The 21949-nt window shown below is 37.1% G+C and overlaps 1 protein-coding gene across 2 annotated transcripts in view; it reads right to left on the minus strand.

Moving 5' to 3' along the window:
• Positions 1–8938: 8938 nt before the first annotated feature.
• Positions 8939–21949, minus strand: part of TSPAN5 (tetraspanin 5) — a 52404-nt gene continuing 39393 nt past the window's right edge. Inside the window, exons 2-8 of one of the 2 annotated variants that reach the window (XM_015817401.1) lie at positions 18459–18509; positions 14860–15006; positions 13493–13663; positions 11925–12050; positions 10878–10925; positions 10677–10793; positions 8939–9793 (exon numbers count right to left, since the gene is read on the minus strand). In XM_015817401.1, coding sequence (XP_015672887.1) covers positions 9728–9793; positions 10677–10793; positions 10878–10925; positions 11925–12050; positions 13493–13663; positions 14860–15006; positions 18459–18509 — 726 coding nt within the window. In that variant the 3' untranslated portion in view covers positions 8939–9727. Of the gene's footprint in view, positions 9794–10676; positions 10798–10872; positions 10926–11924; positions 12051–13492; positions 13664–14859; positions 15007–18458; positions 18510–21949 lie in introns of both variants that reach the window. The other variant, XM_029284430.1, reaches the window with a different exon arrangement.

The raw sequence follows: 21949 nt of genomic DNA on the forward strand, positions 1-21949 counted from the left end.
AAATCCAGTGCTCTCACACTTTTCCCTGTGGTTTGTCTTTGTATCCTGGTTTATTTTCAGGGAGCCTTCAAAAACTAGCTGTGTGTTGTGGAAAGCTGTACCAGTAGGGTACATGTGCATCCTAAGTACTGTTGCCTACTTCTCTCTGCCAGTATTTGAACAAATACACAAAATACACTGCTCTCCTTCAAAAACCTCCATTGTCTTGTGCCACACCGTGCCTGTTTTGCTCTTGTTCTACATAAATGCAGAGCACTGGGGATTGTTTCCAAGCTTTTGAAATGAGGCTGAAGTCTGCCAGTAGCTTTAATTCACTTTGGACTAATCTAAGCAACAGCTACTTGGTTTGAGTGCTGCAGCAACCTCAGGTTGGGATTAAAGTATCTTTAAAAAAAGCTATAAGTAAACCTCAAATGATTTTATAATCATCCTGACCCTTAGAAAGTCAGCTACAAGAGGGAGCCGGATGTCATGTGTCTGATTAACAAAACACTTAAAGGGACTTTCAGGCATATTTCTATCCTAAAAGCATTTATTAAGGTTACAGAGAAGATGTGATTTACTTCTGGTTTCTTTTTTCCGGGCTTTCCTTATTCTCCTCCCCTTTCACTGTTGCTTGATTTAACTATAAAAATACCAGACAGTTCTGCATATTGTCAAAGCAAGAATATACAGTATTTGCAGCGTTGGCCCCGGGATTGAGTCAGTAATACGTTGTTAAAGAGTATTTGTGTTTGTATGGACATTAACTAAAATTGAGATTAAGAGGCGAAGCGGTAATTTACATATTTATACCAGATCCTGCAAAAAGGAGGCATGCTACATCAATAGGTCCTATCTAAGTATCCTTAATTGTTTTTTTTACCTATGCAAGAGCTCCTTTCAGTCAAATGGTGGGGATACTTCCACTAACTCAATCTTTTTGGTTTGACGGAGAAACTATAAGAATGTACATTCACAATTACAACATTTGAAACCTGACCAGGTGTTCTATTCTGGAGTGCTTTTAAACATTAGGTATTTATGGAAGAATCAGGAACAATTGTATTTTCCTAAAGAGCCTTAATTCTGCATCAACAGTAACCCAGTATTTCAATTTATCTGGTTTCCAAGTTTTCAACAGACATATTTTCTTTTGCCTATTTATACATCTAGTATCTCAACAAGCAGGTGATCTATCTAGCATCTGCCAAATGTTTTGAACTTCAGTTTTGGTAGGTCTCAGCCAACAAAAGAACTAACAAAGATTTCTGGGAGTTCTGATCCAGAAATCTAATGGAATATATTTGTATGTATTGCAAATGAAAACAAAGATTCTTGGATCTAAATTATATGACTTTTTCTTTACAAAGAGCTATTATGAACAAAGGAGCAATACCCATCAGAGATTCATAAACCACAAATGCAGTATTTTATCACATTCCATCTCAGCATCTGTTTATTTTCTCACACATCCAGTGAAATGTTTAAGCGAAACTTTTATATATGTGAGAACAAGGAACAGAGCCAAAGTGTCACTCCATTTTATTTGTAAAACTAATCATACTAACAAATTGCATATAAAATGATTTATTTCAAGTAAAATACAGAATACTGCACAACTAGTAAAACTATGTTCATAAATGTATTAAAACATTCTGAAAATTTGTTTCTGTTAAAAAAAAGACAAAGAGCATGATGAATCTCACTTTCAATACCTTAAAAATTAACACAAAATAGTGGTGTTAATTTCATGTAAAAGTTCAATTTTGTCCACTGAAAGCTGCATGGCTACTATATACCATATTCTACTGTGAAAGAAATGATAAATTAGGTAAAATATATTCACTTCAAGATGAAATAGGAGCATGTGGGAGTGAGATGACACAATCTCAGTCAAGCTGTACAGGCATGCACTTTCCTTGTAACAATACTTTTCATTATCAGTAAGTGTAATTGGCATTTACAATCAATTCAGCAATGCACAAGACTTTCCACACAGGTAAAGTACATTCAAATATAGTAAAGGGTAGGGGGAACCACAATGGTAACTACAGTCATTGCTTTCATTGTGACATGCAATGCTTTAGAAAAGAAAAGGTTGGAAGTTAATGTAGCATACCTAAACCTGACATAAGTCATCCTCAATCTTCAGAAAATAAACAGAAATACTTGTTGCTGGTAGACTTCTGCTATGCATGGCAGTTCTAACTTTTATGGTCATTTACACCCTGAATTAAGTTTCCAATCGGGATACCTCTAGGAATGTTGGAAAGGAATTCTGAGAGTTTAAAGACTTGCTGGAGAACGCTGTTTTCTATTTTTATCTAAATTGATTTCATAGGACTGATTCTGAGATTTAAATTATGTTCCCTAGGCAGGTCTTTCTGCATTTCTTGCTCTATCACTGCACAAATATCTACATTAACATTTCCATTCTGACAAGGTGAATCTGGGATATCCTGTACAATACTTAAGGGTGTGTCTCCTCTTTCTGTGAGATATGCAATTAACAGGCATCAAACAAGAAAGAGTTATACATGAGTAAGGGTAAAACCAACGTATACCCATACTGAAAATTCCATGTTTCTCATCCATGATGTAGCCTACAGTGTTGGAAAAAAAGAGCACAGGAATATAGGAACAGCATCTTCAACCTGGATTAGATGTCTCTAGAGGGCCTAAATTTTTTTCCTGTAACATTCAGGAGACAGAACCTGAAGCCTACAATCCAGCTATAAATATTCATATATCATCTAATTTAATACAACCCCATTGGGAAAAAACGTATTAAAACGGGCTGTTTTGCTCATAACACCTCATTCTTCCTTTAGACTGTGTCAAGTTCAGGAATTAGTCTTCCAAATGAAAATGGAGAGAACAATTTCCACAGAGTAAGCCCATTAAAAGTCCATTCGTGTTTAAAAAAGAAGTGGGCTGCAGAGGAAAACTATGGGCAGGATTGTGGAATAAAGGTCAGTCTGCCTTAAAATGCATCTGCCCTGGGTTTTGAAAAGGTGGTGTGATGTTTTCTACCTGTCTTCATGAATCAAGCAAGTTGCCTTCCCTGTGACTTTCTCAGCCATAAAATGCACATATAAGAGTTATGTGCCAAAATAAGCCAAGGCAGAAATGTGAAAACATAAAAATATATTCTAAAGACGCTTCACTTTAAAAGACTAAGGGAGAACTATAACGTGCCTACAAGCATCAATAGTTGACAGTGAACCACTGAAGAAACTGAAATAGCATATTATCAAGAGAAATCTGCATCCACAACGTAAGACTTGAGAAACTTTTGGGGTCTTACAGAACTAAGTTGTATCATCAATGGGAAAGATAAAAGGCACACAATAAGCAACTCCAGCAAAATATCGTGTGGCCCAAGACGAGCCCATGGCTGGGCAGATATAAAATTTTATGCCTCCATTGTTTGAAAGCTGAATTTCTCCCTGCTGGACAAGATTACTGAAGGGGCAGAAGGAAAGTAAAAACACCACTTTGGCATGTTTAAGTTGCCATTCTGTTCCTCAGGAAAGCAGCCACAGTGAAAAACTGAAGTATGGGAACAGGATACATGGATATGTAGTCAGTTCAGAACAAAGACAGCAGGCTTATTGAGCCATCCAATATATTTTATCAAATGTATCACTAAGCAAGCAATTGAAGACGCTATGCCCGGAATATCCTCATTCACATCCCTTTTTTTGATAATGGTGACCAGTGAATATTTTTTTTTCCTGGGTTACTAAGAACAGAAACCACTGTATTTGTACCAGTTTACAGTTATATTCATTGTCAAAAAATAATAAAATGTAAATATTCAAAGGTACTGAATTAAAGTAACAAAAATTTTAAAGATTCTTAATTTATTAAATTGCAGAAATGCCCAGCAAACACTAGATGGCAGCCTATTAAAGCAGTTTAAGTTCCAACCAATAGATAAGCAAAACATTTATGCCTTCAGGTGCTTTGGAGAATACCTGAAGGCAGGACAAGCAACGAATGGAAACTAACCAAAGAGAAAAGCAACCTAGAACTAAGGAGAAACTTCCTGACAGTTAGAACAATTAACCAATTTAACAACCTGCCTCCAAAAGTGGTAAATGCTCCAACACTGGAAGTTTTTAAGAAGAGACTGGACAGCCATTTGTCTGAAATGGTATAGCGTTTCCTGCCTGAGCAGGGGGTTGGACTAAATGACTCCAAGGTCCCTTCCAACTCTATTATTATTTAAATGAATGGGATTTTTCAATTTTCTCAAAATATATATTAATATGTGTAAACCTGTGCAGGAATGATTCCACAGTTGTGCTATTCTTTACATTTCTGAGATGTACACACCACTGGACTATATAAAGACTTATCTAATTTAAAGAAACAGGAATTGGCTTGAAAATGATGACAAAGCAAATGGATTTCCAGAGATTCAGACCAGAAGTTAGGAGAGGAGTTCGCATATTTCAACCAAGATGGATTTGGCAACACAATACAGTTTATAGACACTGCCATTTCTTCAGAAAAAGCTTGGACCAATAATAAAAATCAAAATAGTCAACAATCTTTCAGAAAAAAAGATTTACAGAATTTTCTAGCAAAGCCACTCCCAAAAGTTGTTTGTATAACATAGGATTAAGCCACTACTATACAAATGTCACGATGTGATATGTAGGGAGATCTAGCAGCAAGCAAACACATTGATACACACATTCTGTAAAACATAATCCATAATGTATGTGCAATTTGTTAGGTGGGCATGAAGCACAAACTTGCTTGACACGTGTACTGCAATCATTTGAAGGGGTTCTTTTGACTCTTCTTGCCAAAAACTACAGTACTATTTAGTACAATTATTAGAAAAGATGTGGAGAGAAAAGACATGAACAGCAGCTACAAACTTTAACTTCTTAACATTTAAGCATTAACATTCAACATTAAGCATTTACATCCAAACTGACACATACTAAAACTTGCAAAGCTCACACTGAAGAGTTGCTGCATTCAAGCATTTTCTGTTCCTAAATACTTGCATGGTGCTGGTTGCTGGAAACTCCTCTAAATTCCTTCTCCCCACTCTAATAAGCATCTGAAAACTGCTGTCATTTGATATTGAATTCTCTTGCTCTTTAAAAACCCCTTCATCTTTTCGAAGAGGAAAAAGGGCACCTGGAAACATGAATACTGTACATCTATTTAGTGCAGGGGTGTCCAACTCCCAGAATTCCCCAGCCAGCCATGCTAGTTTGGAAATTCTGGGAATCGAAGTCCACGAGTCTTAAAGTTGCCAAGGTTGGATACCCCTGGTTTAATGGCAATGACTGTTGCCTTTATTCCAGTTTGTTGATTTCTCCATCACTCACTATTTTACAGTATATCCTTTTCGAGACCAGCTTATTTGAATTGAGAAAGCAGACTATAACCCAAATTTACCAATATATCAAGTTTTATTGTGGGGCTTGGTCAGAAAATTCCCTCTTGCAAACATGCTTATATGTACTGCTTTTTCCTTGTGACATTTAATATAAATTTGAAAAGAAAGCTACAAAATACAGGTAGTCCTCGAGATACGACAGGCCATTTATTTGTTTGTAAATTTTATTGGCCACCCATCTTACCACAGGGTAGAGCTGGACGGCTTACAATCGTAAACAAATAAAAACTACAAAACCTAAAAGACATAAATAAAATACTGTAAAGATCCAATTACTGAGCCCAATTAAAAGAACGTTGATTTAACAAATGCTCCAAGTTACTACAGACCTGCCCCCATTCCAAAAGCTATATATGACCCCCATGCCAAAGTTACAATGGTTGCTGTAGCCCTGGACTTTGGTGCTCCCAACACAAATGTAATTGTAGTAACAGCGGCCCTGCAATCATTTTCCTTGATGACCCACTACAGGGTCCCTGCAGCGCCCTTCCATGTCTCTCCTCCCATCCCACCCTGCTGGAACCCTGCAGTGCTTGGGCCTATTCCACATGCCCCCCCCACTTATCTTCTGAAGCTCTCCAGGGCTCACGTTGTGAAAGGAAGACAGGCTATGTGTACCTGGGTTGTGTGGCAGCAGCTGCCAGAAAAACTGCTTCATTTTGCTATCTTAGCCAGGTCTGCATAGTGCTGCAGAAGCTTTTTGTTAAGGCAGCAAAACAAATAAGTTTGTCCCAGGACACTGCAGTGGTGACCCAAATGTGGCTGCCACTTTGGTGATAGGAGAAAATGACAAAAGCTTTCACAATCGTGTCATGTGGCCATGCAAAGGAGGTAGTCATTTCGGTACTCTGGAAGGCCTCGTAGTACTTCAAAAGGAGAAAGGTATTTGGCCAGTGGAGGAAGAGGGGGGGTCAGACCTAAGGCCTGGGAGTACCCAGTGGGAATGGGAAAAGGCCTGTTGGGACACAGTGGAGCATGGGGCGTCTCGGAAGTGAGGGGAGCCTTGGGAGGGCCACGGCAGGTAGGACTGGCCCTGTGCTAGGCCTCCAATGGCTTCCCCCACCCAACTCCACTTAATGACCCACACGTTCATTTAATGAGTCATTAGGGACAGCAGGGGTGGGGGGGTCATTAGGTGAGACGTTTCACCTACTATAACTGCGGAGACACGCAACTGTAATGGGCAGGGTCCTTTACTGTCATATCTCGAGGACTACCTATAGTATTTCAACACTCTATACAGATATAATCGGCACCTATTTTATTACTTCAAAAAACTTTACTATATAGCTGTAAAATTTCTATGGTACAAAGATTGTAGCTTTTCATTAGTTAGGGCCTATTAGTAATTAAATTCTATTTACCAGATAGAGCCTCTGAGATTAATGTTTAACTGGGGGTACTAGAAGTGGGTAAAACATTTCTAATTCAAAATATTTTAAGCTAAAAGAAGTTTGCTTGGGCAGGATGTTTCATGCTTGAAACAGGGTCATTTCCAGTTCTGGACAATTTTGGTAAGATTATAAAGGTTTCTCCCTCTAAACATTTCAAATTCAAAATGTTTTGCATTACCTTTTGGAATGGGCATGTCCTATGAGAAAGTTATTTGAAAGCTGTCTCAAGCTCACCCTTGTTTTAAAAGCAAATATGGGATTCTGGAAGAAATATGTGAATTATAATCATGCATAGGCAAATAGAAGGCAAATACATACCCAATAATTAAAATTATATTATCTCTTTGCAACAAGGGACAAGACCAAGGCAAAGTAAGGACGGAGCTATTTTAAAAAAATAAAGAGTTCCTGGTTTCCTGCAGGACTCCAAGAAATAAACATGCTTTGTATGCAAACAAAATGATTGCCATTTTTCACTTTCTATATAAAAATGTTATTAAGCTTAATCACCACTGGGACGAAGAAGACAACCTCTTAATGCTGTACAATCAGTAAGACATTTCAACATCTTTTACCAAAAGATAGAATGATATGCCTAACCACATATTTTGTTCCATTAATAAGAAAACTTTTATCACTATAATATGATAGTTTACCCATCTATCAGTTATAAAACAGCTTGGTAATGGAAGAAAAAAAAATAACAGGAAAAGAGAAAGGAAAACAAGGGTTAAACATCTGAAGCACTATTATATCTAATCAGAAACATGGAAAATTTTTCAGAAATGTAGAACAGCAGCAAAAAGAAGGAATGTTTATTCAGTACATCTTATAGTATCAGGATCTTTTATGTTTGGTTTCTGGAATGTTCCACAACTAAGCTATTCAAGTCCTAGAGATTCATAAAAAGTCATTCAGTTTTCATCCACTGTACGTTTTATTCAGCATTGTTTGTTTCCTTCACTTAAGCAATTCAAGGACTAAAAACTAAGAGAATCTGTTCACTGAATGAGACTGACACAAATATAACTTCCTTGTGTAAATGAGCCTCAGTTACCCATTCTAGGACCCTGATCAGAACTCAGTTACCTAGACAAAAGATCATGTGAAGTCATACTAGACCCAGTTAGAATGTTTAGCTCTGTGTACAAAATGGGAGAGTTGAACAAGACATTCATGCATTTACTTGTTTTCCTTTTCAAATTAGGGCAGCATTCCACCTGGTGCCTATCAATGGTAGCTGTGAATTCTTGGAGTTGTACTCCTAACATTTCTGGTGACACCAGGTTGGAGACGTTAATATTTTTAAGTAGCTACTGCACACCAGTAGAACTCAAATACTGTATTTATCTTTTCCATGTTCTACTTCATTTAACAACAATTTTCAATCACTCCAAATTTGAAAAGATTGTCATCTCTCCACTGCCAACCCTGAAAAAAAGAGTGGTATTAAGCCCAAATTCATATCCTTAACAGCCAAATTCAGATTGCTTTTCACAGGCATCATAATTTTCTTTTTCATTGGTAGTTAAATATATATAAACACCTAAAACAGAGGTGTCCAACCTTGGCAATTTCAAAACTTGTGGATTTCAACTCCTAGAATTCCCTAGCCAGCATTGGCTAGGGAATTCTGGAAGTTGAAGTCCACAACTCTTGAAGTTGCCAAGGCTGAACACTCCTGACAAAAAAAAACCTAGATGCTCCTTACATTTACTGAAACTGACTCACAATGCTCTCATTAAAATACACAAATACACTCTTCTATCCAAATGTTGTTCCTGCTTGAAAAATGAGAGAGAGGTACATATTTCATTAAGGATTCTATTTTAACTGACAGAAAAGGAAATCTAATGGAAACTAAATGGTAATGAAGCCAGCGCAAAATGCAAACCAAAGAACGCAAATTGGTCGGCATTTCATTTATGTTTGTTTGAACTGGAAGCCCACTCAAATCCAGCAAATCAAAAAGGAGTAGCAATTCTTAAAAGTTTATACCAACTCTATGAAGAGGGCATAACAAGATATACTTAGAAAGGGTTATCATGGGACAAAAAGCATTTGCCCTATTATAGTATGAAGTAAAAATATCAAAAACTATTCCAAACAGGTTTGTTTCTTTAGAATTCATTTTATCCATGAAACTGAATATGCTGTGCTTGTTTCTGCTTCTAAGTTCATCGTTATTTCTCAATCTCATCATCAAATCTCTCAGCATGAATACCTTCATCTCTTCTTCATTTACATATTGCTAACGACTAATACAGATGGAGAATTATCTCTATTTTAGCTCTTTCCTGAAGTTTGCTGATTCCACAGTTCCCTGTCCAGTGAAGTAAAGATTGCAAGAGGTTGGAAAATAATTAAAGCTGTTGTTATTCGACAGAGGACGTAATAGAACAGATACTGAATTTCCTGTGGAAGAGTGATGATTTTTTTGCCAGAAAACAAAGCACATGTGAAGTAGATAAATAGTTGCCTCTTCGTGGGATTTCTTCCCAAAGAAACGTTAGGTCTCTCGGTCACTTCTTTAATGGCAAAAGGAAATTACCTCATTGAGGGTCTGCTGCAACACAGAAAACAAAAGGATGCATCTACTGAGGTTCCATTGACACAGACCACTTGCCACACACACATAAGAAACGGAAGAAATATCCTCCAGTTTACTCAGTCAAGGATACAGTAGAGATTCATGGCTCAGTACATTTTAGACTGGCAGTTTTTAATAGCATTCATCACAACTAGGTGGCTGGAGCTGCTCATTGTGGAATAAACAAAGGTGTGATGCTGTTTTAATCAGCTGAGAACTTAAAACTTCTCAGTCACCCATTTTCACATAGCTTTGAGTCCATGTGGGCCACATGGAGCCTTCTGAGAACTGTGGTTACCCACAAGATCTTGTGTGGGTTACGTTAAAGAGTTTTTACCAACTGGCTCGGACAGCTTCAATATCACTAACCAAGTTTTGAGCCAAGCATATGCCAAATATCTGGAAGAAAAGAAATGCACATGTTAAGCTGGAACTGACTTTCAAATGCAGAAATTTGAGTTAGCCAGACAAAAATTTAACACCCACAAAATTTAACATTGATGGCTACCATTTACCCATTAAAGTTGAAATGGCTTTCCCTTGTTAAACATGTTTCACTCAGGTTTTCTGGGACTCATAATACAAATTAACCATTGTGGCTGAGCGTGCAGAACATGTTGGCCTCAAGTATTGTATGGCTGGCCAGTCTGAAGTTGAGTGTACTATGCAAATACAATCACATTTACTGTGAAGTATTAAGTATTCCATCATGAAGTAATTGGAGGGAGGGGAGAACAATCTTTAATATGGGAGAGGAGTGTATAGTATTCTCAGAATTGTTCTGGGAACAGGAGCTCTGAAAATGCAGATGCAGGTGATACTTTTAAGTTTTTAAAATTAAGTTTTAAAGTTAAGTTTTAAGAGAGATTAGATTTCAACAGCGCAGGGTTTACAGAACAATAGAGAATACCTGGAGCAAAAGATTTTCCTACTGCTATGAATAAAAATAGGATACCAAATTGAGACTACTCACTACTCACCTAATTGGTCTTTCAGCTTACTTTGGAAGTCTACTAGAGAAACAGTCCCACTAGGTTTGGGCAAGCAAAAAGCAAGCAGCATCAGTTCCATCATAATTTGCAGCAAAATATGTATAATTTATTCTGCATTAACCAAGTTTATTACAAGGCTGAAATCAATAAAACCCAAATGTACTTTCTTTTTTAAAAAATAAATTAATTAATCAATTACTCTATACACAGAGATTCAATTTTCATTTCACCCTAGGGGGTCTTTCTTGAGTATGGATTATTCTCTGGAGTTTTTCAAAAGAACAGGTCACCTGTAATAATGCAATTCCAATGAATATGCCGGCTACTATGGTCAAGTTGTCCTGCAGCCATTTCTCAAACTGTGGGACACAGCCTTTTGTGTAAATAACAATCTGTTGATCCACTTCCTGCAACAACAACAAAAAAACATTCAACATTTTTTTAGCACTTCTTTCCCATTTCCTCTCCAAAAAGAAGTTTTGAAAACTTACTGGTTTTTGTCGGGCATCATAACCACACTGAGTATTAATGACATCTTCCTAAAAATAAAGACAAAGAATTTGCAATAGATGTCTTCTTTTATCAACAAAAATTCTATCTCCAACACAAGATTTTGTCTAAGTAGTCCTAATTGGAACTAAAAACTCTATCGCTGAGCATCACCATTGTAAAGCATGATGTCATATAACAGTGATGGCGAATCTTTTAGACACCGAGTGTCCAAAAATCGCCCCGCCCCCCTGCCTGTCACACTCTGCTGCCTGCCCCACCACTCACCCTCCCCCGCCCGCCCGCCCACAGGGCCTCCTGCTACCTGCATGGCCCACCACAGCAGTTCGCCCAGGCGGCCCTGCAGTGCCATGGCGGCCACACCCTCTTCCCGTGCCCCACAGTATCATCTGTGTGCAACGGGGCATGAGAGCAGAGTCTTGTCCCTGCTGCCTGGCTGCCATCCTTGGCTGCACTGCTCCACATGGGGCGTGCCCGGGGGCGGCTCTCCAGGGGGGCTGCTGGTGAGGGGGCCGTGGGGGGAGGTGGGGCTGGGGCGATGGCACACGTGCCCACAGAGAGGGTGTCAATGCTGCAAATACTCTGAGTGTCACCTCTGGCACGCGTGCCATAGGTTCGCCACTACTGTCATATAACCATGCCAACTTATGATGGCAGTTGCAACAGTCCCAGTTGCCATCTGTAAGTGAATCCCACAGTCTCACAAGTTCACAAATATAGATAAAAACATGATTCTTGCCAAACAGATACATTTTTCATGGATATGAAAACTAGGTATTCAAAATTAACTTTAGTTAATTAACTTTAACAGGTTTCATAATAAAAATTACATACTTTCTTCTCCATTCCAGAGGGATGGGCCAGGTTTGTCTGCCACAGCATTGGAAAAAAAAAACCTCCGTGATACCTTAAATTAAAAGCTAATATATTTTATGGTGGCACTAGCCTAGTGTAAGAGCAATCCCATTGTGATGGATGGCCTTTTCTGGATATAACAGTAGCTTTGCCAGGCTTCTGTTCTGACTTACAGCAGGATCTTTAGTGCAGCAAGAGAAAGGTACTCCACACCGTTCTCGACTAGCATTGGTGTCTGTGCAGTTGAAGTAAATGTTGAGGTTCCAGTCATCAGCCCCAAAGGCCCCACAGCACTGCCACTAGGGTAAGGAGGGGAAAAAAAGACAGAGGTATCACAGTTCTGGCAACATGGGCCAGGCCCAGCTGTTCTTCTAAGCTACCATTCCAAATCACTCTATGAATTTATTTTGTACTGGAAATACATGCAAAAGTTTTCAAGTCTTTACTGTAGTGCATGACTAGTTCCCCTACAATTAGGAATTGCAAAAAGCTCCCAAGACATTGTATCTGCCACAATGCTCCAAACAGATAGGATTTTTTCTCCTTAAACAGTGCTTTTCATTTAACCAAGTCTTTTAGAAAGTAGAGAAAATCCACCACCCTTTGTGGCAAAACATCACGTTACCAATGTGCAATATAGAGAGATATAATTAAAATGTGAGTCAATTATTTAATGCAACTTGCACATGGCGCTGATTTTGTGGGTCCTAAGGCTTGAAATAAGACTTCAGAGAGGATCCCCTCAAATCACCTTTGCTGTGCAAATTAGAAAAGCTTGTTCAAACTTTTCTGGAAATCTGTTCATACTCCTGCACCATTCAATGACACATCTTGTTCAAGCTTGTTCAGGGAGAAAAGGCTTAAGTTAACTCAGTCACAGCAGCAAAACAACTATATCAGTTCACTTATCCAAAACAGATTGTTCATTATTCTGTGTTGGCTCATGCCTTATAACTTTAGCTGAACACAAAAACTGTGGCCCCAAGATATTCAAAATGTTGTCCATTTCCTCCAGTTATGAGAATAATCATGTGAATCCATTTGCTATGAAATTTGCAAAATATTTCTCAATAAATACTGCTAATTTTTACATTAGTGATACTACAGTTCAATGAGAAACATGCCTACAATCATCCTGAAAATGTTTTCAGAAAACCTTTCAGAAATAAACAGATAAGAAATGAAACGCAAATAGTACAATGGGGAAAAGTTCTTAAGTCAAGCTGTGCTTGACTTGGAATGGCTTCATGGATAGTTTCATGTACTTTTCTTGCCAACAATGTGGTCATTGCCTTCTTCTAATCATAGACTGTATTCTAATCTACAACTCTGTATTTACTGAGGATACTTCATACAACTACTATATTGGTCTGACTTTCTTTGCCTTTCTGAAATCAGCCAAAATTAATGTTGCCACTGGCTGCAGATGAATAGCAAGAGTCACAGTCAAAGTGGGATATTTACCCTTATAGCAGAGTTGGCAGATCTGTGGTTCACCAGTTATATATTTAATTAATGGACAAATTATTTTTTTATCAAACTTATATGCCACCTATCTCAGTATCCAAATGACTAAGGGCAGCATTATAAATGGCCCATCAGATGTTGCAGAATTATAATTCCTAGTCATTCCTATCTAAATGAATAAAAGTGGCGGATGCTAGGGATTGTAGGATTTCACAACATCTGGTGGGCCGTGTAGGTTCCACAGTCATATCTTAAAGAAAGAAGAAGCTCTTACATATTCTTGGGTAAAGTCTATGAGATTTTGCAAATCAATGTCATCTCTGTATGCTCGGATATTGTTGTTGATAAAGAAATACAGCTGGTCTTTGATCCAGTCTTTGAAAACAAATGCCAGAACTCCCGCTGTGAGTTCCAGGAAGAAGATTATTCCAAGGAAGACTGAGAACTGCAAAGAAGTAAAATAATTTATTGGCTTCAATAAAACCTTGAGAACTAATGCAATTCCAAAGAATCAAATGGATAAAAACTGATAATATTACAGGTATTTTTACTCATTTTACAGCTCACTATTCTCAGTGAGGTTGGCAAAAATAACAAACCATACACATACTTTAAGCACAACACTTTCAGTTGTGCTTAAAGTATGTATGTGTATCGTTTCTTGTTTTTGCCAGCCTCATTGAGAAACAATTACAGCAAAAACCATATTAGAGGAATAATGAATTACACATGTATTATAGCAAAAAGTCTACCTTTTCAAACAGTTCCATATCCAGTTCCCTTTGGAATATCCAAGTTTTCAAACAACCAATGACTCTGTTTTACAGCAATATATTCATCTAAACCATGAGTGGCCAACTGCAGCCTTTGGTATTGCAGGGAACCAGATAGGCTTTTCAAATTTTGTTGGTTCCTTCCAAGATGATGACGACGATGACGACGATTATTATTATTATTATTATTATTATTATTATTATTATTATTATTATTATTATTATTATTATTATTATTATTATTATAATAGCAGGGAAATGGACTGCTAATGTCCTACGGCCAATTAATGGCAGAAAACTAACCAATCCATCTAACCGTTTGACCAACTGGTAGATATGAGCCAGTCTAAGATTTTTTTGCTGCCGATAAGTCATTATTGCTTTTTATACTCCCTGCAATTGTCAAAGGAAATCACTAATGACTAAAATGAACATTTACATCTCAGAATTGATGCTGAAGCATTACAAGGCTCGAGATTGTAAACACAAAGCATGAACAGAGCATGCATAAATTAACTAGAACTATAGGCAATGGCTCTATCTTCTCAGTGCCTCAGCTTGCCATAATATTAATTTATTCATGGTTGCACTTCTTATTAACAATAGATGACTTAAAATGAAGGTAAAATAGTAAGATTTAAAGAAAGAATTACCAGTGGTTCCATTTAAAGAAGAACTTATCAGTAGTTCCACTCAGCATTAAGCTAGTGAAACAAGATCATCCATTATTTTACATATGTTTAAACATCCCATTCAAGTTGATCACCCGAGCTGGATTTTAAGGTGTTTTTAAAAAATACAAATCTCTCCAAAAAAGCTTGAAGTAAATTTTTAAAAGAACTGAAGGAGCAATGTGGTAGTTACTTACAAACTTGAGAAGAAAAGTGTTCTCCCGCAGAGCACCGATGCATCCTGCAAAGCCCAATATGAACATCACTCCTCCAACCACAAGGAAGAGCCAAACTGGATCAAAGCCACCCAGGTCAGTAATGGAAGAGATGTTGGACAGCACCCCCTTTGGCAGTGAATGTAAAAGGAAGAAGAGGTGAGAGAGGACGAAACAAGAAATACAAATATATCACAGATGTATCCGGCTTTTACTGTCACTCCCCCTTCCTTTTCAAGGAAAAAATGAAAGAGTCACACTTAGCATTTGGCATTTCTGTCCAGAAGAGATTAATAACATTCTGTACAAAAGTGATTACTTCCTGTAAATTCTTTCTGCGTTGACACATATCAGTCTACCAATGCAATCAGGCCCACAGCCATATCCTTTGTGAAAAAGTCACGAAATGTCATTTAGCACACTTTTGCCAAAAATGGTTTGTCAAAAGGTTAGGAAAGCAATAACGAAGGAGAGAAACTAAGAATGGTGCAGCAAGGCTAATTTTTAGATGCTCACAGTCTGCCCTTTTATCTGCTAATTACATTCAAGTATGTCCATACAAATTGTTAAATTCCAATAAAATATTAATCTTCTGAAATACTGAAAAATGAAATAACTCTAACCCAACATGAAAGAAGGAATATTTTCTCCCTCTCATTATTATACTACACACACCAGAAGAGAACCAGGATATGCAATATCTGATAAACAGTCCCATCTGTAGTACTGTATTAATATTAACACTGTAATATTGGATCCCAGAAAAACAGGAGACATTATCTACACCCTGTGAGCCAACCTAAAGCAGAAAAACATACAAGTATTATTTAATGACTGCCTCTATATATTATCCTGGCATTCTAGGAAATAAAAGTTGATATTAGAGATTGAAAGTTGGATTTCCCCATCACACAGTGAACAACACACAGGAATATATTCAGGAATATTAAACTATATTCCAAACATTTGGATATCTTTTTATGAAAATCTTTGGATCTACTTCACCTAAATAATTACACAGTCACATGTTTTTGGAAACATGCTTCTGGACCAGATGATAAAAGTTGGCTGATTGATGAAATGTGTTTATTCTAAGTCTTTAGACTGGTTCCATATCAATTGGACCATCTGAATCTGTGTGTTTGATTTATTGTATAAAATCAGAGTTGTAGTAATTTTCATGTAGTTAAATAATTATTGCTGCATTTTATTTTTTCTATGTCTATATTTTTATTTGTATCCATGTTTTGTTTTTCTTTTTAAACTGTATTAGTACTACAGTATATAGTGTTCCAACCTAATCCCTTTTCAAAAGCCCTTTAAATTGGCTGTCATTGCTACAATTGCTGGCAGCAAATGCACTATGTAAAACAGTATTTTATTAGTCCTGAATTTCTGTATTTAATTTAATTTAAAGGAACAAAAATAACTTTTTTCTGTGCCATTAATGATTTTATGTAGTTCTTTGATCATACTGTAATAACCAGACAATTCTTAAAACAGGAATTCCTTCTCAAAAGAACGAAGCTACTATAGCTACATAAGCTATAGACCTGAACTCAACCAAATCCATTCAAGTGGCTTATTGTACTAACTGAGTCTTCTCCAACTGGTTTCTTCCAGTTTTGTTGGAGGGTGATCTCCTCTAATCCTCAAACAAGAGGATGAAAATCCATTTTGGCTAAGGATTACAGAGGAAGGTGACCTACAGGAGTTTTTAAACCTGGAAAACTTATGTATGGACTTAGTGCTAAGTCTTAGTGGGATTTGGAATCCACGCCTGTGGAAGTTGCCAGATCAAGAAACACTAATCTAGAAGGACATTAGTTGTTTAATCTATTTGGAGATTATCAATTACATCCGGGATAGACAACACAATCCCAATGTTCTCAGTTGCCACAGCATCCAACATCAGAAGGGCCACACATTGAATACCTCTAAATTAAACCAAGCCATCTTTCATACCTACTACAAGCTTTAGCATATATAAACAATTAATTACGTAATTTAAAAAATCCTGAACTGAACTCTTCCAAATTGCAAGAGAGGGATTTCAATGATACATGTAATTTTAACAGCTCCCTGCAATTCTTACTTTCTCACCAAGGACAGAACTAGGCTCTTCCCATTCTTTAAAATGTCTCTTTCCAACTTCATTTTCTCCTTTATATCTAAGACTGTCATCTCATTTACAGAAAAAAAAGGCAGCCAGGTTTTAATTATCTAAGTCTGAAAGCTGCCAAAATTAAGTGTAAAGATAAATGCATGTCATTTTTTGATAGCAGAGAAACAAGTCATAACAACCATCATTTTGAAGACGCTCCCTGTTTTCTCAAACAGGGCAGAATCACTCGGAGACACTGGCAATTTTAACCAGTTCTTTCATCTATATATTAACACTTTAAAGTATATTGCACAACATATTTCTGGAAGCAATTCAAAGTGCCAGTTTTTATTTTAAAAGCATTTTATCAACAGGACTGACTCCTCCAGCCTGTCCAAGGCAATTCTCTTGGGGTAAGTTGCAGATGATCCCCCATTTTTCTGGCATGATGAGGGATGAAGCAGAAAACCATATTTTTCTTATTTTGTGGAACAGCCAATTGTGGCTTTTCCAGAATTGAATCCTTGGGATCTTTCATTTTGTAGAGTATATTTATGTTATTTATTTTTATTACTGATTTGTTAAGAATACACTATTATTTTACATAATTTATCTGTTAAGATTTATTTATTTATTTTTGTTAGATGTATATCCTACCTTTCCTACAGGAGTTGAAACCACTACACATAATACTTCCCTCTTCCATTTTATTTCCCAACAATTATCTTGTGGACTGAGAGAGTGACTGGACCAAAGTCACTTAATTCTATTATTATGTCTGTTTTTCACTGCTGTAAACCACCAGGTGTCTAAAAGGATTTACAGTAATAAAGAAATCTAATAAAAAAATAAAGAGAAGATACAATTTGAGTAAGCCTGAGACTCTATTAAAGATGGCACTCTACATGCGTCTTCTAAAATCTTGGGTGCCTTTTCCCTACTGCAAAGATGTCAACTGGTTGCTTAGCAACCAGTTGAAGTTACAATGGACCCTCCCTCTGCAAAGACACTTAAAACCTGAATTCAAAGTTCTGATGGCCACCCCTCTCAGTCATGTGCCCACATTTCGGGTGCTAGCCAACCTGCTTGCATTTACGGCCATTTGCAACCTTGGTCAGGTGACTGCAATTTGCAACATTTTTGCCAGAAACCAGAGTTTACCTCTGGTTTCTGGCAAAACAAAAAACAAAAAAACCTGGCCATAGTGAACAATGGGTTCATTCAACAACTGCGACCCCCCCAAAAAATAATCATAAAATTGGGTGTGGTCACGTGATGACCCATTTAATGACCATTATGACTAACAACTCTAATTACAGGCTCAATCACTGTAGTAAATTGAGGACTACTTGCAGCAAAGTTTGTCAGATATAGAATATGCTTAACAAGGTATCTTTTAAAGAAGGAACTCTTTTTTTAAATATTGGGAGACCTATTTAAATGTACTTGGCTGTATAGATTGCTGTTGTCAACTTACTTTTTCATTCCATGCCCAAAGTCCTATTCCAAGAAATGCTATGCCCAGGAACTGCAAGAGAAAATGAGAAAGAGAGAGGGAAAAAACAAGAAGTAAGATTAGCAAGCATTTCAAGAGATTCCCCAAGTATATCCTCTATGAGCATCTTATAGTAAATCCAAATTAAGCTGAACCAAGACTGGTATATGTAAAACTTGAACCAACTGAAATACATTCCAATGGGCTCCCTAAAACAAGGTCTGCAACCTTGACAACTTTAAGACTTGTGGACTTCAGCTCCCAGAATTCCACAAGTCTTAAAGTTGTCAAGGTTGCAGACCCCTGCCCTAAAAGACTAAAACTGCTTCAAAAACAGATGGACCTTTACTCTTTAATTAGTAAGTTCTGATTTCTCAGTGCTCACAACTGAAGGGTAGGGACAATTTTCAAAAAGCAACATTCTGTTTTGAGTGTACAGGAAACATCTTACTAAAAATTAAGTTCATGGACATTTGTGAAAGTGAGCAAGACACCACCCAAGAAAAATACAGGGCAGCTCCCCTTCCCCAAACTGCTCCCAGCCGGCAGCTTCTCTCCCAGAAACCACATTTGGGGTACTTGGCACCAACATATGGATGGGTGTTTACTGCAGACTCTTATCCTCCAGCAGAAACCAAATCCGGCATTACTGAGTGTTCAAAATCACGAAGTGGCTTCAAGTTAGAGCTTCAGAGACAAATCCTTTGGGGAAGAATTTAAGTTCCACTTGTTGCTTTAAAGTGGAATTACAGTACTGGGAGATCCCCAGCCTCCCCTCTAATTTACTTTTTCTCATTTTCAGTGCCTAAAAAGACTTTTGATAGAGTATGGAGCCAGCAAATTAAGATCACAGAAAACATTCATGGAATATCAGATGATAAAAACGACAAAGTTGATGTACCTTCAGAAGCTGATGCTAGAAATGTTGCATTTGACTCAAAAAGAACATTTAGAAAAAATCGTATGGTTAGCCTCCAGACCTGAGGTCCCCTTTCTGCACTTGGAGAAACTTATACTGGCTTCCAGGTTCCTAATACTGTGACTATAATAAAAAAAATTACATTTATATGAGATCTGAGAAAGTTATTTGTAAATTATGGAAGCCATATTTTTAAGGAAAACTGTCAGGTTTTTTTCAAAGGATACTGTATTTTAAAATATACTTCCTGAATATGTAGTATTGATTTAGTAACAGTACAACTGAATTGAAATAAACATTCAAGCTAATTTTTCAAAAAGTATTTAAAACAAAGTGAAGTCAAAATCAGGATACTACTAGAAACCATTTGTTCAAATAATAATAGAAAGGAGCAGAAATAATAATTGTGTGAGGTCCTTGGTGCTTTCTGAGCTTTGTTGTTTTCTTGCAAACGTTTCACTGTCCAATCAGGTAACATCATTTCTTGGTGGTTCCCTGGTGGTTCCTTCCTCAGACAAATCAGCCGTCAACAGGCACACAGAGGTAACAACATGTACATATCATTCAAAAGAGACAACCATAAGCCAAAAAGGAAACAAAAAGACCAAAACACCTCCTCACCAGTAATCAACACCTAGATTAACACCAAGATTAATACCAGACCAACAATCAAGCAGTAAACAATACCCTAACTGAGGAACTACCAACTCATACAAATAAGCTATTGGTAGGACAAGCCACTAGTATATAAACAGAGAGCAAACACCATTCCTTTCTAGCACTTACGTTACCTAGTTGAGTAATGAAACATCTGCAAGAAAACAATCAAGAGAGTACCAAGGACCCCACAATTCAACCCTGAGCCACAAATATTTTCTTCCAATAACAACTGTAGCTATAGTAGTAAAGTATTCTTGTCCATAAAGAATTTTGTCATACAAGCTGCCCCAGGACAGATCTTGACAGCTTGCTAACAATTTCTTTTCCTAAAGTCTCAGGTTCCTCCACTTCTAACTATCTTAAGTGCAATACATAATACTTCACTATAGTTCCTATTCAGGCTGCCAAATCATCAAAATTTGGACCACCCTGAGATATTTGTGAATTCAATACACACTCTCTCTCTTTCTCTCATAGTTCTCCAAATTTTTGCAGTTAAGATCTGGAACCTTTTACCTTGATGTCCCTTAGCAAACAGCATTACAAAGCACCTACACTGAATATAATGTTTCCAGCGATAGCCAAAGAACGCCCCAAAATAAATGTATACATATGCAAATTTGCTAGTGAGAAGCAGAAATTTTTCAAGCAACTACTCTGAGCAACAGATATCCACTTCAATTCTCCTGTTGGCCTGAACAGATTTATAAATTTATTGTCAATAGTGGAACAAGCAGAAGGACAGCAAATCCTTACATTATACACTATTCTTATCTATACTCCAATACTCTGCACACCTATTACTGCTCTCTCCAAAAAGCAAAATAGTAGTGATGAAGTATTTCTTGTCACATATGTTAAATAATCACTGCAGTTGTTAAATTAAAACACAGTTGTTAAATGAATCTGGCTTCCCCATTAATTTTGCTTATCAGAAGGTCGCAAAAGGCAATCACATAATCTGGGACACTGCAATTGTCATAAATACATACCAACTGCCAACTGTCCAAATTTTGATCACGTGACCATCGGGATGCTACAACAGTAATAAGTATGAAAAATGGTCATAGGTCATTTTTTTGGGTGCTGTTATAACTTCAAATGGTCACTAAACGAATAGTAGTAAGTTGAGGACTATCTGTACTATACAGCATGACTTTCCAGAGAGGCTGGGAAGTATGACTCAGCAGCATCTAAGATAGTGTTTGACCAATCTTCCAAATATGTGAACTGGAGTCATAAAATTCTAGCAATATCATGCTACCTGAAGAATTCTGGGAAGTGAAGTCCATGTATCTGGAGGGCACCTAGCTGGGGAAGAGAAATCTAAAAAGTTACAGAACTGATCCTCCATAATGGAATCAAAGTATTTTCAGGATTAGCTTACCAAGACTGAGCATCACTCAATAAGTCAAGAATGCCTACATGGAATTAGCAACCAAAGGAAAAATATATTGATTTTATGGTATATTTAAGGTATATATATTTTCTCAGGGGCTGTATAAAATCAATCCTTTCACTAATCATTAGGTATAGTCCAGCTACTGGGAGAAGACAAGTGGCTTTCTAATCTTTTCTTTCAGATACCTTTCCTGATACTTTAACTGGTTTACCACAAGCTCAGTGGAGTTCAAATGAGTGAATTATTTTTGTTTCATTTTATATAATGTTTATAGTTTTTCAAACACATTTTTATGCCATGTTTCCTTATCCTTTTTTAAAAAAAAAAGTCAATGCCAATTTTGTATACCTTATTCCTTGATACAGCATGCTTACAAGCAATTTATATAGGCTTTTCTCTGTCCAATGGCATTTTTAGTGTAGGAATTCCAGTAAAAAATTCAGAGGAACACAAAAACAGAGGGATATAGATGTTCCTTGCCATGCATTCATT

The sequence above is a fragment of the Protobothrops mucrosquamatus genome, unplaced genomic scaffold (genome assembly GCF_001527695.2).
Source record: "Protobothrops mucrosquamatus isolate PMUCROS unplaced genomic scaffold, P.Mucros_1.0 scaffold585, whole genome shotgun sequence".
Lineage (NCBI taxonomy): Eukaryota > Metazoa > Chordata > Lepidosauria > Squamata > Viperidae > Protobothrops > Protobothrops mucrosquamatus.